Source organism: Populus nigra, chromosome 3 (genome assembly GCF_951802175.1).
Source record: "Populus nigra chromosome 3, ddPopNigr1.1, whole genome shotgun sequence".
Taxonomy (NCBI): domain Eukaryota; kingdom Viridiplantae; phylum Streptophyta; class Magnoliopsida; order Malpighiales; family Salicaceae; genus Populus; species Populus nigra.
This window is the reverse complement of record NC_084854.1, coordinates 20,922,458-20,939,475: the sequence shown is the minus strand read 5'-3', so window position 1 is coordinate 20,939,475 and position 17,018 is coordinate 20,922,458. Positions and strand designations below refer to the sequence as shown.

The 17,018-nt window shown below is 34.4% G+C and overlaps 1 protein-coding gene across 2 annotated transcripts; it reads left to right on the top strand.

The window, feature by feature from the left end:
• The first annotated feature begins 4,102 nt into the window (after positions 1-4,102).
• LOC133689637 (uncharacterized) lies at positions 4,103-16,632 on the top strand. Of its 2 annotated transcripts, none has more exons than XM_062109584.1 (25): positions 4,103-4,285; positions 4,518-4,653; positions 4,758-4,820; positions 4,953-5,054; positions 5,167-5,335; positions 5,468-5,566; positions 6,327-6,476; positions 6,746-6,785; positions 7,022-7,079; positions 7,192-7,274; positions 7,403-7,501; positions 7,616-7,731; positions 7,821-7,939; positions 8,461-8,531; positions 9,488-9,593; positions 9,775-9,914; positions 10,408-10,566; positions 10,646-10,749; positions 11,930-12,108; positions 12,910-13,099; positions 13,696-13,795; positions 14,768-14,936; positions 15,432-15,514; positions 15,623-15,699; positions 16,072-16,632. In XM_062109584.1, exons 1-25 carry the CDS (start codon positions 4,220-4,222, stop codon positions 16,241-16,243), a joined length of 2,850 nt encoding a protein of 949 aa, XP_061965568.1. In that variant the 5' UTR covers positions 4,103-4,219; the 3' UTR covers positions 16,244-16,632. The 2 variants fall into 2 exon arrangements, with proteins under 2 accessions (XP_061965568.1, XP_061965567.1); XM_062109583.1 differs by having other exon boundaries at positions 10,405-10,566.
• The last annotated feature ends 386 nt before the right edge of the window (positions 16,633-17,018 follow it).

The following is a 17,018-nucleotide window of genomic DNA, read 5'->3' as shown; positions in this document are numbered from 1 at the left end:
AACATTTAGGACATGACCTTCATAGGTACTACAACTTTGTTGCCACCAAGAAAACCTGAAATCAACTCTTTATTTCCTTCATAAAACAAAAGGCCTGCACACCATACATTAGAAAAAAAAAACTAATTTATCTTTCATTATCAAACGTTTAGTGTGTCTCAAGGTGTTTTTTTAAAGACCTCCTCATCTTTAACTCATGATTAATAACATGTGCTTATAAACCTACGAAGCTAACCTATAGACCCTCAATTTAGAGGAAACACAAGCTTAAACACTACTTAAAATAATAATAATAAAAAATAAACAAATTGGTTCCTTCGCTCATTTCAAATAAATCAAAGCATCATCCCTAAGATAAGACTTTTTGATAATTTGGTAAGAAGGTCTACCTGACATAGTCATTCACTAACACACCATCATCATGAAAATAAAAAGGAAATATAATATACATGTTGAAACAAGAGCAAGAAAATAAGCAAAATCTCATGCATAAAAGAATAAAAGGGAAAATATCTAAATCTACATTCAAGTTATAGTTACCATGTGATTGGGAGGGTTATTAGAGTGATACCTATAGTGGTGATGTAGGTTTGATTTTGTGCTCACGAATGATGCTTGGTATCCTTCTTCTTTCTTATGAAAAACAAGGACTTAGGGAAACTCACAGCCCTCACACAATCCAATTTACGGTGTTTAGAGCTAGCTTTTGAGAGTTGTAATGCAACTTAAACACTATTTCCTCAGATAATCCCTAGAACCTCCTAGCCATGACTCATTTTCTAGTCTTTCCTCCTCACCTTCATTCTTTATCTTTTCCTATTCCCTTTTCTTATTGTATTTTTCTCTCTTAATCTCTTTCTCCCTGTACTGTTAATTTTTTTTCTTTTCATTATTCTCCTTTTTTTCCTTGCTCATTATCTCTTGTTGTCCCCCTACCACGATCTATCTTAGGGTTGTATATATAGAAGATTCAAGAGTAGTATTTACCTTCCCACTTTGAACCAATCTCAGCCCTTGAAACAAATTAAATTGGTCTTCACCTTTTAACAAATTCAGTTAAACTTTTATTGGATCAAGGCGATTAGAGGGATGGCTTGGGCAGGGAATTTGGTATAGTATTATAAAGGATCAGAGCTATTAAGATTGGGTTTTGAGCATAGTCATTAAACCCAGTCTGGAGGTTGACCCGGTCAAGGGGCCGAGTCTTGGGTTTCATAGGTCAACCCGAGTCAACTCAGGACAACCTGGATTAATCTGAAAAAATTAAAAAATATATTTAAAGCTTTAATATTTCATATGAAAAAATTAAGAAAAAATCCATGTAAATAGAAGCTATACATATTGTAAATAATAAAGTTTAAAAGAATATTTTTTTTAAAAAAATTATCCCACATTGAAGAAATAACTTTTTCCTTGGAAACATAGAGTATATATACTAATGGACTTCAAATCCCATATTGAAAAAACATAACTTTTTTCTTGGAAACATAGAGTATATATACTAATGGGTTTCAAATCTCACATTAAAAAAACATAACTTTTTTCATGGAAACATAGAGTATATATACAAAAGGACTTCAAATCCCACATTGAAAAGATATTATGTTTTTCCTTTAAGTTGAAGTATTTAAACCAAAAGGTTTTTTTATCCCACATTGAAAAACATAACTTTTTTCTTGAGAATATAAATTATATATACTAATGGATTTCAAATCCCACATTTGAAAAAAAACTCGGGTCTCATTCGGGTCAACTAGGTTATGGGTTGACTTATCAGGTCGACCAGGTTTTGCCGGGCTGTTGCCTCGGCCGATCTTTTATTAAACCCGGACCGGTCCAGCCACGGGGTTGACTCGCTGGGTCGGGCCGAGTTTTATAACTAGGGTTTTGAGGTTGGGATTGCAAAGGAGATGTGAGTGTGTAAAATGTGTGTTTTTTTATCCCTCTAAGTAGAATGATCTAAAAAGATCAAAATGGATAAAAATGTTGATTTCAACCATTTTTTTTAAAACTAGAATTAGAGGTGGAGCACCTTGAACAACACATCATCCCTTTTTTAAGTGTTAGATTGGATGACAAGTCATTCATATTTTAAAATTAGGGTTCCTGGTCTAGATAGATGACAGGTCGTCCAAGGAAGGAATATGGACTCTCGATTGTAATCGGATGACATATCACTCGAGGGATTGGACGATTTGTAATCTAAAAGAGTTTAATTAAGGTTCCTTTTATTTGGCTCAAATGGTATCATTTCATAAAAAACAAAGCAGTCTTTAAATTACATCATTCTTTTAAATTTGGTCATTGATTTTGAAACTTTGCAATTAGGTCCTCAATTAGCCATAATCTCAGGAATCTTTTCAATCTTACCCTTGACCATCTTTAACTAGCCCCTAGGACTTCAACGCATGTTATAAAATGGTTTTTGGTCTTAAAAGTTTTTAATTTACCCCTTAGTCGACCTTTTAACTTTAAATTCTTTCAATCTTACCCCTGATTAAGTCGATTTTATCACTCAATTTACAACACCTATTACATTTTAGTCCCTAGACAATTAATAAAATAAATCAAAACAAATTATGAATCTCATTCTCTAACCGAAACAATGTTGAATGATGAAATTAGAAACAAATCAATTGAAAAAAGGACAAAAAAATAACCCAAGTTAACTCGGGCTAACCCGTTAAACACTATTTACGGGTATTGAGGCCATAATAATATAATATAAACAAAACAAAACAAATAATCAAGTCTAATGCCCAATCAACCCAATATTAAATGATGAAATTGAAAAAAAAATTAATTAAGAAAAAGAAAAAAAAACTCGAGTCAACCATATTAATCCGCCAAATTCACGTTATGTGTCATGAGAGAGGGATAATCCAATATAAAAAATCTAATATTAAATGATGAAATGAATACAAAAACATGATTGAAAAAAAATCAAAAAAGAAAAGAAAAACAAACGACTCGATTTAATCGGAATTAAAATGTCCAAACCCACAATCTTGATAATGAGACCAAGATATCCCCATATAAAGCAAATCAAAACAGATTATAAAGCTCGATTATTAAATAATTCAATGTTGAATAATGAAATTAGAAAAAAATATTAAAAAATGACATAAAAATCAACCCAATTTAACCCGTTAAACATTATTTCTGGGTATTGAGGCCATAATAACCTAGTAGAGAGCAAACAAAATAAATCATGAAGTTTAATTCTCAATCAACCCAATATTAAATAATAAAATTAGAAAAAAAATTAATTAAGAAAAAAACTCAAGTTAACGGGGTTAAGGTGCCAAATTTATGATCCATGTCATAAGAGTAAGAAAACCCAATAAAAAACAAATCTAATATTAAATAATAAAATTAAAAAAAACATGTCATAATAATCTAGTAGAAAGAAAACAAAACAAATTATAATACCTAATTATCAATCAACCCAATATTAAATGATGAAATAAAAAAACAAAAAAATACTCGAATCAATCAAGTTAACTTACTATACTCACGATTCATGTCATAAGAGTAAAATAACTTAATAAAAACCAAATCTAATACTAAATAATAATAAAAAATTATTGATGGAAAAAAACTTAAAAAAAAATCATATTCCAATGAATAGTAAAAACCTCTATTCTTATAGTTTTTTTGTTGTTAGTTAATAGATAATAAATCACTACACTAAATCCCTTACTTTTTTAGTCTATTTTAATTTAATATAATGTCGGACATAATTAACCATGTTTTATGATTTTTACAGTAAATTATAAATAATGATTATAAGTAATGATTATTTTTTAAAATATTTTTTAATTAAAAATATATTAAAATAATATATATATTTTTAAAAAATATTTTTAATACTATCATATCAAAATAATTCAAAGATATATATATATATATATATATATATAAAATTAATTCAAAATAAAAAAATTAAATTAAAAAAAAAACATGGCACACAGTAATACCAAAAAGTTTAAACATGGAATGGATTTTTTTGTGGTAGTATAGTAATTCGTGATAGCCTGGGAAAATTATTGTAATTTACCATATATTGTTATAAACTTGTCAAGCTTCGGTCTCTTTTACTGTGTTGCAGTTACTCTGGAGATTTAAACGACAGTGAATATTAAGGAACGAGTAGCGAGGAGAGCAAGAGCAAGTATTGCACTCTGGAGGTAGTGGTAGTAGAGAGACTCGAACGGAGATGGCCGGCGATCTATCAACCGATTCTCTTAGATTTATTATCGTCATCTCCGCCTTTTTGACACTGGTAATTTCTTTTCTTTTCTTGCATAATTCTCAATTCTTCTATTTTTTTTCAATACAATACTAGAATTGGGGTTTTGGAAATTCCAGTGAATAACAATAATAATTATTAGGGATTAAAAAACGATGCATAATTCTGCTCTGTTATTAAGAATTTTGTGAATGTTGCTTTTGAATTTTTTGTTATTTTATTTATTATTGACTAAATTATTGATTGATAAACATGTTATTATCAGCTGCTAGCTACGGGGTCATATGGGTCTCCTTCTGGAAGTCGCAAAACGGGCAAGTCTTCATTATCATCGGTGTTTTCTTTATTTAATCTGAAAGAGAAGAGTAGGTTTTGGAGTGAATCTGTTATTCACAGTGGCGGTATGTCTCTCTCTTGTTTTTACGTTTTCCTTTCAAAGTACACGTATATCCAATTAACTGAGGAGTGACTAGCTAGTTATTTATCATTTGATTGTTGAAACCAGATTTCGATGATTTAGAATCTTCTAGCCCTGCCAAAACGGGACCTATCAATTTCACCGAAGCCGGTAATTCCTCTTTCCTCCCTCGCAGCTTATTAATTTTTTGTTTATCTATACGTGGTCGTAACTGTAATTTCTGCTTAGGTTTGCCAACTAGTGAAGGTCCTTGAATGCTTTTTCGTGATCATAATATTTCAGGTAACATTGCAAGTTATCTTAAGCTCCAAGAAGTGGATTCCATGTACCTTCCAGTTCCTGTAAATTTCATTTTCATAGGCTTCGAAGGAAAAGGGAACCAAGGTCTATATGATCTCATTGTCTATCATTTTTTTTCTTAAGTAGTAATTGTATTTATTTTTTGTTCACTGCCTTAATCCTTTTCTTCTTCTTTCATCTGTGTGCCCATGTATAGCATTCAAGCTTCATTCAGAAGAAATCGAGCGTTGGTTCACAAAAATTGATCACATCTTTGAACATACACGCGTACCAAAAATTGGAGAAGTTCTCACCCCATTTTACAAAATTCATGTAGACAAAGAGCAACATCACCATCTTCCCTTAGTCAGTCACATAAATTACAAGTAATAGCTCCATGTAGTGTGCATATTTCTTTCCTTTAAAATTGATTGTTGATTTAAAGATGCAATGGTATTATTTGCTCTGAGTAGTTTTGAATTTCTGCTCATGTCTTTATAATTAACTTGCTTGTGCAGTTTTTCTGTTCATGCCATTCAAATGGGTGAAAAGGTTACTTATATCTTTGAGCATGCCATCAATCTTTTGGCTCGCAAGGATGATGTGTCTGATAACAGGTGAAATATGTTAAATTGTAATCTGCCCCCCTCCTCCCCTTTCTGTATGTTGAAATCCCAATTTACTTCCTTATCTTAGTTCTTTTTACTACTAATAACCAGGATTAGCCAATTTCACCTTGCACATGCTTCATGGCCACTGTCAGTTGTAATAAACTTGTGGTCAACAATTTAATTTCTAGTAATGAGTGACAATATTTGTAGCAAAATGGACAGCGAGAAAATGTTAATTCTTTTTAATGTTTTATTTTGGTGGTCAAAAGAAATGTTATCATGTGAACTTTGGAGGAAATATTTTAATGCTTGAATGGGAGTTGATTGCTCGAGGAGAGTGGTCTTGATATATCTGCACATGCTGGTTAGGATACCTGTCAAGTTCAAGTTATTTGGACATGTATATTGATGTTTTATAGTATTATAGTTGCACATATTCTGCTTTGATCTTGTCTTTTAGACCCTGTTGCACACCTAGTATTCCAATGAGTGAATGAGGCTGGGAGGAATGTCTCGTCAGCCCGAAATTATTTTCTGTCACAAACCTTAATTCTCTGTGCTAAAGTAACATATATCTGGAAAGGAGAGAAAGATTGTTTTCTTTCTCAAGAGATTCTTTCCTGCAGATCATGTTCTTTCTCTGGAGATTCTTTTCTGTGGATGTTCACTGAACACTTGTCCGTCACCATTCATTTATGCCTGATTTGTTTCCTTTTCTTGCTCTCAATCTCTTCCTTTGCTAACTGTGGCTCATCCACCTTGACAGTGATAACAAGGATGTCCTGTGGCAAGTAGACATGGACGTGATGGATGCTCTTTTCAGTAGTCTTGTTGATTATCTTCAACTTGACAATGCATATAACGTTTTCATTTTGAATCCCAAGCATGACCTAAAGAGGGCTAAATATGGCTACAGGTGTGTATTTTTTAAGGATATCCCTGCTTCCTTTTATCATTTCGTGCACAATTTTAGAACATAAGAACACTCAACGTGATACATCCCTGAACATGAACTGCATCGAATGGCTGGCTTGAATCTTATCTATTGCCTTTTTTTTAAACCTCTGAATTATCAAACTGTTCATTTTTGAACTGAGACTGATTCTGTGATCTGTGTTGCATTTTATAATCTAGTGTATCTTAGATTTGTCATATTATGTTTTGAAATTTATTTTGATATGGCAGGAGAGGTTTGTCGGAGTCAGAAATAACATTTCTGAAAGAGGTATTCTTTTAGCTTCTTCTTTCTTTTATATACCTGTTGCATTCTTCAAGCATGATAATTATTTGCACATTCTGTTATGATCTTCAATAATTTTGGCTACAATGAGAATCCTAGGCAATCCCTCATTCGATTAGTTCTTGGGAAAAATATTTGATATCCTTGTTCCCTTTTGGTGCTAATATGATATTTATAGACCAGATCCAGAATTTATTTTTTTGTTTATTTGTATTGTTTAGAATAAGAGCTTGCAAACAAAAATTCTTCAGTCTGGAGGCGTTTCAGAAAGTGTTCTCGGTATGAAACTATCATCTTCTCCATTTCATTTCCATTTATAAATGTTGTGGAGGCTTTTTATTTATATTATAATGTTCCTTTCAAAAGTTAATGTTCTGGAAACATTTTGCAGCACTTGATAAGATTAAGAGACCTCTGTATGAAAAGCATCCTATGACCGCATTTACCTGGACGATAACTGAAGAAACTGATACAGTTAGTACTTTCTATAGCTTAAATCCTACAACTGTTCTATTTTATCCTTCAAACAGAAAGATACTTAAACTGGTGTATCATATTGCAATATGTCTTTGTAAAATGTAATAATTATTTCTATATTTAAGGTGGAATGGTATAATATCTGCCTGGATGCATTGAACAATGCTGAGAAGTTATATCAAGGGAAGGACACTTCTGACATCATTCAGAATAAAGTCTTACAAGTATGTTCTATCTCTCTTTCCCGCTATCCTTTAAATTGTTGCCAAATGAAGATTATAGATATGCAACTTTTATTGATTCTTTTATTGAGACTTTTGGTTTCTGTCTATTCCAAGTTATTGAAAGGGAAGAATGAGGATATGAAGCTTCTTCTTGAAAAAGAGTTAAAATCTGGGGGCTTCAGTGATTTTCCTGCAGAGTGTCTTACAGATACATGGATCGGAAGGGACAGGTATCATTTGCTTCCTCATCCTCCCATCTCTCTTGTACACACACACACGTGCTATGTGGATACTCAACTAGTGGCATATTTTGCATCAGGTGGGCCTTTATTGATTTAACTGCTGGCCCCTTCTCGTGGGGTCCTGCTGTTGGTGGAGAAGGTGTGCGCACAGAGCGTAGTTTGCCAAATGTGCAGAAAACTATTGGTGCAGTTGCTGGTACTGTTGATTACTATTCCACTGGAACTTTTTTATTTTATTTTATTTTAAATTTTATTTCTTGTTTGTTGCATTTACACTATTATTTGTATTTAACCAACTTTTAAGCCATGTAATATAAGCTTTCTGGATTGAATGTATATGATGGTTGCTGTGGTAGATACATTGTGGTTTAGGATGCTTTGCTTCTTTCATTTCTTTTTGAGGTGCTTTTATTCCACCTCTGCAGAACTGGACAGAGCCTTTTTGGAACTTGATTGCTTTGATATGTGCTCCCTTGCTTGTCTTCTTCATTGAAGTGGTCAAAGTAGTTCCTTTATGATTTTATGGACACAATGACCAGTTATTTTGACAAATTAGAAACAATGCAACACTATTCTAATTCATAAATACCAACTATCAACTCTTTGTATTTCACTTTCATGGAAACTTTGCTTTATTGTTGAATCAAGCATCAATCAGCATCTATACCAGTTTTTCCAGCTTTTCAACGAATAACATGCTCCTTTTTTGGCATCCAGAGATTTCAGAAGATGAAGCTGAAGAGCGCTTGCAAGAAGCAATTCAGGAAAAGTTTTCAGTACTTGGTGATGTATGTACAAGTAATCAAACAAGTAGCGATTCACCATGTCAATTCCTTTCATATATTTTTTGCTAAACAAAAATTGCTGCATGGTTACACCATGGTGATAGGATTCATATTAATATTAACCTATTTTGACTTCTAAGACTAATGATGGATTCTTTTTGTTGGGGTCATGACATAGGCTGTCTTCTGGATAGATATTGAAATCTAGGCTTTTGTCTTGGCACCTCCCAGCTCTTAAAGATGGTGGGATATGTTTATCTTAAGAGAACGTTTGCTTTCTGAGAACTAAGAGTTGGCCAACTATCCCAATGGAGAAGACTTGCAGCCTTAGAGAGATAGGTGGTGCCACAAATCTTGGGCCCTGAAAGAGACTTTCAATTTTGGTTTGATTTTAAAATGTTGGTTACCTCTTCTAAGGTATCCAAGATAAGTATTGATTACTTGATAAAAGGGTTACAAATGCAAGTCTGCGGTTACCAGCAAGTTGAGTGTTGGATATCCATTTACCTCTATCTAGAAAATCTTCATCTTCTTGTGCAGGTCAATAGCTAGTTATCGTTTAATTTAAACAGTAGCTAGTGTCTACTCCATGGGTTTCCTGTGTTCTGCATGCTTGTTTAGTCTACTGTGCACTGGATTAAGTGGGTCAGAGATGCAAGTTTGTTGATTGCCAATAGTGTCAAAATTGCTCATGACTTTGACAGGGATTTTGATCCATTAGCGTCATTACAGGAACACACGTTTTCCTTTAAGAACTTACCTTTTCTTTTCTTCAAATGATCAGCCTGTTCCCTGTGAAACTGAAGCATGAGCACAAGAACTAATCTTAATATTACAGTTGGCTAGATGATGATATTTGACTGGGTTCTGAGATGAAACTATATGGCTTGGTTAAGCTAGATGAAGTGCTGTAAGGTTCTCTAGATTTCCTGTTTTAATTGATTCTGCAAATCTTACAGAAGGATCATCAAGCCATCGATATTCTTTTGGCTGAAATTGATATTTATGAGCTTTTTGCTTTCAAGCACTGCAAAGGAAGGAGAGTTAAGCTAGCTCTTTGTGAAGGTAGTATTCTTTAATCTTGTTTGTTTGGGCCGCATGGGCTCTATGTTTTGCATATAACTTGATGGGTGTTTATTTTATTTTATTTTTCAAAAAAAAATTCATAATGATGTCTTACTTTTGCAGTATCTTGTGTGATTTTTTTTTTTGAATTTAGCATTAACTGTAATATATATGGTTACAGAGCTTGATGAGAGAATGCGGGATTTGAAAAATGAGCTCCAGTCTCTTGACCATGAAGAGCATGATGAAAGTCATAAGAAGAAGGCCGTAGAGGCATTAAAACGAATGGAGAGTTGGAATCTTTTCAGTGATACCCATGAGGTATACCATTCGGTCGTTTGACAAGGATTATTATGCTTTCTTTTTCCTTTTGATTTGTTAAAGATCCATATAATGAGAGGAAAAAACTTGTGTATTTGGTTGGAAGAATCATTCTTAGGATTTTAAGAGTAATAGATGGTTGTATGGGTTCATTAGATAGAAGGTTCATGTGAATGATCTTTTAGCACATCCCTTTTTATTATTTGTACATGGTGGCTCAATGTTTTATCATGCCTTTGAGTTGGAGACTTATCTTTCCAGCAGGAGTTTCGAAACTACACAGTTGCAAGGGATACCTTTCTTGCACATTTAGGTGCAACCCTTTGGTGGTCTAGAATCATTCTTAGGATTTTAAGAGTAATAGATGGTTGTATGGGTTCATTAGATAGAAGGTTCATGTGAATGATCTTTTAGCACATCCCTTTTTGTTATTTGTACATAGTGGCTCAATGTTTTATCATGCCTTTGAGTCGGAGACTTATCTTTCCAGCAGGAGTTTCGAAACTACACAGTTGCAAGGGATACCTTTCTTGCACATTTAGGTGCAACCCTTTGGGGGTCTATGAGACATGTAATCTCACCTTCACTATCTGATGGAGCATTCCACTATTACGAGAAGATATCCTTTCAGTTCTTTTTCGTCACACATGAAGTATGTTCTGTCTACTATACTCTTAAAGGAGCATTTATGAAAATTGTAATTTGCTCTTACCCCTACTTTGTTCATGCAGAAAGTTAGGAATGTTAAACATCTACCTGTTGATCTTGAGGCTCTAAAGAATGGGCTATCCTCCTTACTTGTATCATCACAAAAGGCTATGTTCAGTGAGAACCTGTATGTTTTCTGCATTGTTTTATTTTTGAAATTTTGTCCCAATAAGTCCTTTGTTCATTAATCACTGGATAGATTAAGATCTCTCTGTCTTCTGTTACTAGTATCTTTTGTATGATTCATTTAATTCATGCACAACTTTGTATATCAACAGTTGGTCCCTGCTTATATAGACATGGTTTGTTGTCAGAGTTTGTTTTCCTAAGAAGGCATCTTTAAAACTTATTCCCACTGCAGGGTACTTTTAATCTTATTTACTAGAATAGGGTATTTTATGCCAAGTAGACTTTGTCCTGCATGTATATTGACACCTCAGTCTTTATTTTTTAAATTTTTTAAGAGATTATTTCCTAGAAAATCTAGGTGAAGGTGCTGCCACCTCTTCTATATGTCTCATAACCTTCTTTTCTTACCTGTATTTACCCTAAATCGTTTGATCCTCTGTCTTCTAATTAAATGCATTTTTCCCATGTAAGTTTTATGGGAACAAAGATCACGGTGAACTTGGTCCTTAGTTTACCAAGCATGATTATTTGATAGTATTCTTCTCCATGTTCATCTCCCCCCTATCGTTGGTGATTGGCTGGATGAATTTCACAAGAGTTTTAAATGGATTTGAATGTTTTCTCTTACAATAGGCCATAGAAATCCTTAGGTCTTAGCTTTAGTGATCCTCAACACTCTGTAAGTATTTTAGTTTTCTGTTAATGGATTGCTCAATCTTCCTTCAAGTTACTCCTTCTAGTCTCTCCAATTACTGATGAATCACACATGTTTTAATGATTTTCAAAGGTCTCAGAAACAAAAATCCTAGTATTTAGATAAGAAAAACTTGGGGTTTACTTTTAATTGTTTTTATTAATAATAATTAGACACTTGGAATTAGAAATATAGCAAATTTAATTGAGATGATGACATGCATCAAGTGCAAACAAAATGATATGAGAGGGAGAGAGATCATGACTGCTTCTCTATTTTTCTGTGGCTAATAATTTATAAAAATAGAAAGTGACAAAAGTATGCAATGAAGTCTCTATGACATAAAAGACCTTTTAGAGCTTACATGGCATGAAGTACCTTATTCTATTAAGTTAAATAAGAGCCTCATTTTGATAAAAAAAAACATTCTTAGTTGTCAGGCCTGTCTTCCTTTCAACTTACTTATTTTCCAAATTGCATATAGAGTAGTGCTGTCAGAGGATCCTGCATTAGCAATGGCCTTTTCAGTGGCTCGGCGAGCAGCAGCTGTCCCATTATTGCTTGTTAATGGAACATATAGGAAAACCACTCGGTCCTATCTTGATTCCTCCATTCTCCAGCATCAGTTGCAGAGGCAGCTCCATGACCATGGTTCTCTCAAAGGTCATCTATGAGCTTACATTTCTAGCTCTTCTTTTCTTCTGGCTTGTTATGACAGTTTTTTTTTCTATAATGTTGAAAACAATGTACTTGTTCTGGGACTTGCATGTTAATGATACTTGTAATGTTGGACATATCATTTCTTTCCCCAGTGCAAGTGATCCTGTAGTATTTGTGTCAGCTATGTTTAAAACCCTATCCTTTTTTTGAGTAGTCACCATAACCTTATCTTTTTGGTTAACCTGTATTCTCTTTCTATTTGTGTGAGATCATATACATGAGTAGATACCAGTGCATTTGTTAATTTGAAAGTACTATAATTCAGCAGATGGGTAGACAATTGATAGGTGAAGAAGTATGGGTTTTCACATTTAAGAGGCCGAGCCTATTGTTGATATATTAACATGTGCATAGAGTGTTGGGCTTCTTTCTGGGTCCTCCTATGTTTCACCTGTACTAGTGTTGATGAAGATGAATTTGTGTGCAACAATCTCTGTTTGTCAGAGAGCTGCTCACGTGCCTGTCTTGGAAGACAGATTAGTAAGATGATTCTTTTGTATGTAAATCAGGTTAGTTAGATGCACATAGTAGCCTCAGTCAATTTTCTGTAGCCTTTCAATCCAGTGACCTGTGGTCCATGCTCGCTAAAGTTGTGTATTTCATTATTTTTTTTCCAATTTTTACCTTTTGCCTCTGGTATATGTGATAACTATCATAACCTACATCCTCTAAATACATTTTGTTTTTATTTCTCATCACTGACATATGCCAGGCTAATGTTTTCATTTTCTTTTAATAATGTAGGAGCACATGCCCATAGTAGGTCAACACTTGAAGTTCCTATCTTTTGGTTCATTTATGGCGAGCCACTATTAGTTGACAAGCATTATCAGGCAAAGGCTCTTTCTGACATGGTTATTGTGGTCCAGTCAGAGCCATCATCTTGGGAAAGCCATCTGCAGTGTAATGGGCAATCAGTTTTGTGGGATTTGAGGTTGGAAATATGACCATTCATTTTGATTTTATTAATGGCTTATTGTCAACTGTTGATATTTAGTTCAGTAGTTAGATAATTGCCAGAAGAAGCAGATGGGATTGCCTGAAGGGTTTGCTGCTTCTGATGCATAGTTTCTGATCTCTCCCTCTCCCTCTCCCTCTCTCTCCTTTTTTTTTTTTTTTAAATTGCAACAGTTCTTGACCTTTTGTCCCTGTTATATGCTCTCCCCCCCTTTAACTCTCTTTACAATTTCCTAGCATCTTCTACTTTTGCATTATTTTTCATTTTCATTTAATTTTAGATTTTCTTTCTCCTAGGGAAACTTCTGTAAAATTGCAGCGGCTGCCCATTCATGCTATTCTAGTTTGAGTAAATTTTAGTACTTCAAAAAAAAAAAAAAAAAGAATGATGGAAGGAAAAAATGAAAATGGAAACCAATTTCTTGGAAAATTTACCTTAATTATGAAAGTGCAAAAGCATGAAATCTTTATCCTAATCCACTCTGGATCCTGAGGTATGCTATTTTTTTTCCACTGAAATCTAGAGTCTAACTCACATCTATTGTTGTATTCTCCCCTTCCCCCATCATCCAGGAGCCCTATAAAAGCTGTGTTGGCTTCTGTCTCCGAACATCTGGCTGGTTTACTTCCACTTCATCTTGTCTACAGCCATGCCCATGAAACTGCAATTGAGGTACTTGTTACAATGTAGAGGTTATCACTCTGTGCAGTTCTGCCTGATAACATGATAGAACTCCAGTAAACATACGAGGAGATGTGTAGTCATGCACTTTTCAGTTACTGGTGATAGAATTATGTGAGAGGTTTATTGTGGCTTATCAATCCTTTACCCCCTCAAAGGTTATAGATCGCATGATAGTTTGTTCGCTCCTCTGAGGTTTGAGTCTAAGAGACATTAAACTTGACAAACTGGGAAGTTAGCGTTGAAATTATGTTGATTTTCTTGAACAATAATACGGCAACATGATACATGCCAAAGAAGAGTTAAAATTAGCTTGCTGCCCTTCATTGATATACTCCTTTCAAAATTTTCTCAGGCTGATATATGCATTATATATAAATATGCTTGTACACGCACACATTCAGTACTAATTTCTGTTTGGCCTCTGAAACACCAATTTAATCGGCCTTGAACTTTCTTAATGATGGTATCTTGTACTCATTTTATCTTAATTGTCATTGGGAGAAACTGACCATAGACAGAAAATGGGCTTTTGAGAGGGAGAATTTGGAGACAGTCTGATCCTTAGTGTTTTTGCATGACGTGATTGCTTTGAAAATTCAAACCTGCATACTTAAGATGTAAGCTCAAGAATATCTAATTGCACCAAAATGGCCATGTATTCTAATTGTCAAAGAATTGAAGTTCTATCAGGAGATCCAACTAGCAAGTCACGTGTCTCGTGAATGGTTGAATACCATCTTCACTTGGATGTTTTTCTGGAACTGAACATTTTGTGTCATGTGTTTTTCACACACACGCACACGCACACATACACCACATGTAGGCACACATACACCACATGTAGGCACACATACTTGTGTGCTTCAGATTCCTCGTCCTTTTCTTATTGCTGATTCTGTAGATGAGCTTGCATCTCCTGCCACACTAATTGAATGGCTAATGTTGCGTGCAATGTGACAGGATTGGGTATGGTCAGTGGGATGCAATCCTTTTTCAATCACTTCCAGAGGTTGGCATATGTCACAATTTCAGTCTGATACAATTGCTCGGAGCTACATCATCACAGCGCTTGAAGAGTCAATACAACTGGTCAATGCAGCCATTCGTCGTCTACTCATGGAACATACATGTATCCTTGCCTAGTTGTGTAGTTCCAATTGAATATCTGTGATTCCTACCATTCTATAAATCTTGCAAGGTTTTTACCTTTTATTTTCTTAACTTTGATTGGAGTCCCAACTTATTTGCCTACACATGTTCATCTGGTATCCATTGCTATCCAATCTGCACTTTCATATTGTTCCTGCTATAACCTTAAGCTATAGAAGTTCCACCTGGACAGTACGGAATTGGAATGCTCAGGGTATGCAATCAATTAGAAAATTGACATTCATAACCCATTGCTTCTGTTTTCCTTTTGTTTAAATAGAGCAAGGTTCCACCTTTACTCTGTCTGTGAATTGCAATAGAACCGATCAAGGCTGTCAAGTTCTGACAGTTCAAATATTCTTACAGTTGACGTTTACAAAAAAAAAAAAAAAAAAATTCTTGAAAGATGCATCTGTATTTGTAGGCCTGTGATTGTTATTATTTTGTCTTTGGACAAGGACTTGACAAAAACCAGCTGAAAAGACCTTCAAAATGTTTCAGTCTGAGGAGCGAGAACTTGTGAACAAGTATAATTATGTTGTTAGCCTTTGGAGAAGGGTAAGCATGCTTGTTCTTTAACCTCTTCACTGAACTATATTGCTATTCAAGTCTGTAATATTTTGAAGAACCTGCTTGACTTATGTAATATATTTTTCTGTCTTTCAGATTTCAACTATTCATGGAGAGCTGCGTTACATGGATGCAATGAGACTTCTTTATACTTTAGAGGATGCATCTGAAAGGTTAGGCACTCATGACCTTTTTCTATTTCCTTTCCCTACTGAATCTAACCATGAACAGGTGTGGTAGGTACACTAATGAAACATAAATTTAACTGAAAGCTTCTGTTGGCTGCTGATCCATTTTGATGACTGGGCATAATTCTGGCAGTTTCACCTGCTTGCATTTTAATTATTTGAATTTGTTTTTTATTTATCGTATAGACATGTCCTTTTACGTCCGTTTCAGATTTGTTGGTGAATGAAAGCCTTGAGTATGTCAAACATTATGTTACTTATGCCTGTTCTGTTTGTTTTGATGTGCTTGGCTGGAACTGAGCAAATGGCTGATATTTCTGGCTAGTTTATGACTTAGAAACCACATTTTTCTTGCAGGTTTGCTAATCAAGTGAATGCGACTATGGCTGTTCTTCACCCAATTCACTGCATGAGAGAGAGAAAAGTACATGTGGTGATTGATATGACAACAGTCCCTGCTTTCTTGGTTGTTCTTGGTGTTCTGTATATGGTTCTGAAGCCTAGACGACCAAAACCCAAGATTAATTAATATCCTTCTAGGTGGAAGTCATGGTTGCGAAGCTGTGCGGGATTATGCATGAAGACTTGTAAAGTTACTTCGAGGGGAATGATTATGCAAAATTTTCGTTCCTGTTTAGCATATTAATCATACACAGTTTTGTTCTCCATTTAAGGCTGCGAAATTTTAACCAAATGTTTGTGAATCAAAGAGGAAATCGGAATGAGATGCAGTGATGTAATCACTAATCAACGAGCTAGAAAATTGCATTGCGGTTTGCTTGAGTTCTGTACAATCGTGTGCTCTCTGACCCAGTAGTTAACCTGTTGTTTAGAATTTGGAACTGTAGGCAAAAGGTTTGTAACATACGTTTGAATTGTACATCAATTTGAGTTCGTAGAGAATTATAACTTTCTGCAGCTTATGATGCTCATCTATGGTCGAGGGCAGTGCGCCGCCCCTTGTGTGCTGCTTGCTGGGAATGAGAAAGTGATGGTTTTGTGGAGAGAGTAGAAAAATTTTAAGCTCGAAAAACAGAGCACTTGCGTGGAATGCAAATTGTTTAAAAAAAAGATTGGATTTTTTGAACTAACAAAATTATTTACCCGTATGTTTAGTAGTTAGTGCCCATAGACCAACCTAGCAATTAGCATAACTAGAGACCGACCCGTCGGGGATTTCTCTCTTTAATTTTTTTATGCAAAGGCACAAAGCCCTAATTATTTTTCACTGGTTCTGTATTTATTGTGTAACAGCTTGAAAAAACTGTAACTAATTTAGAATGTGTGGTGTGATTTGTGTTAAT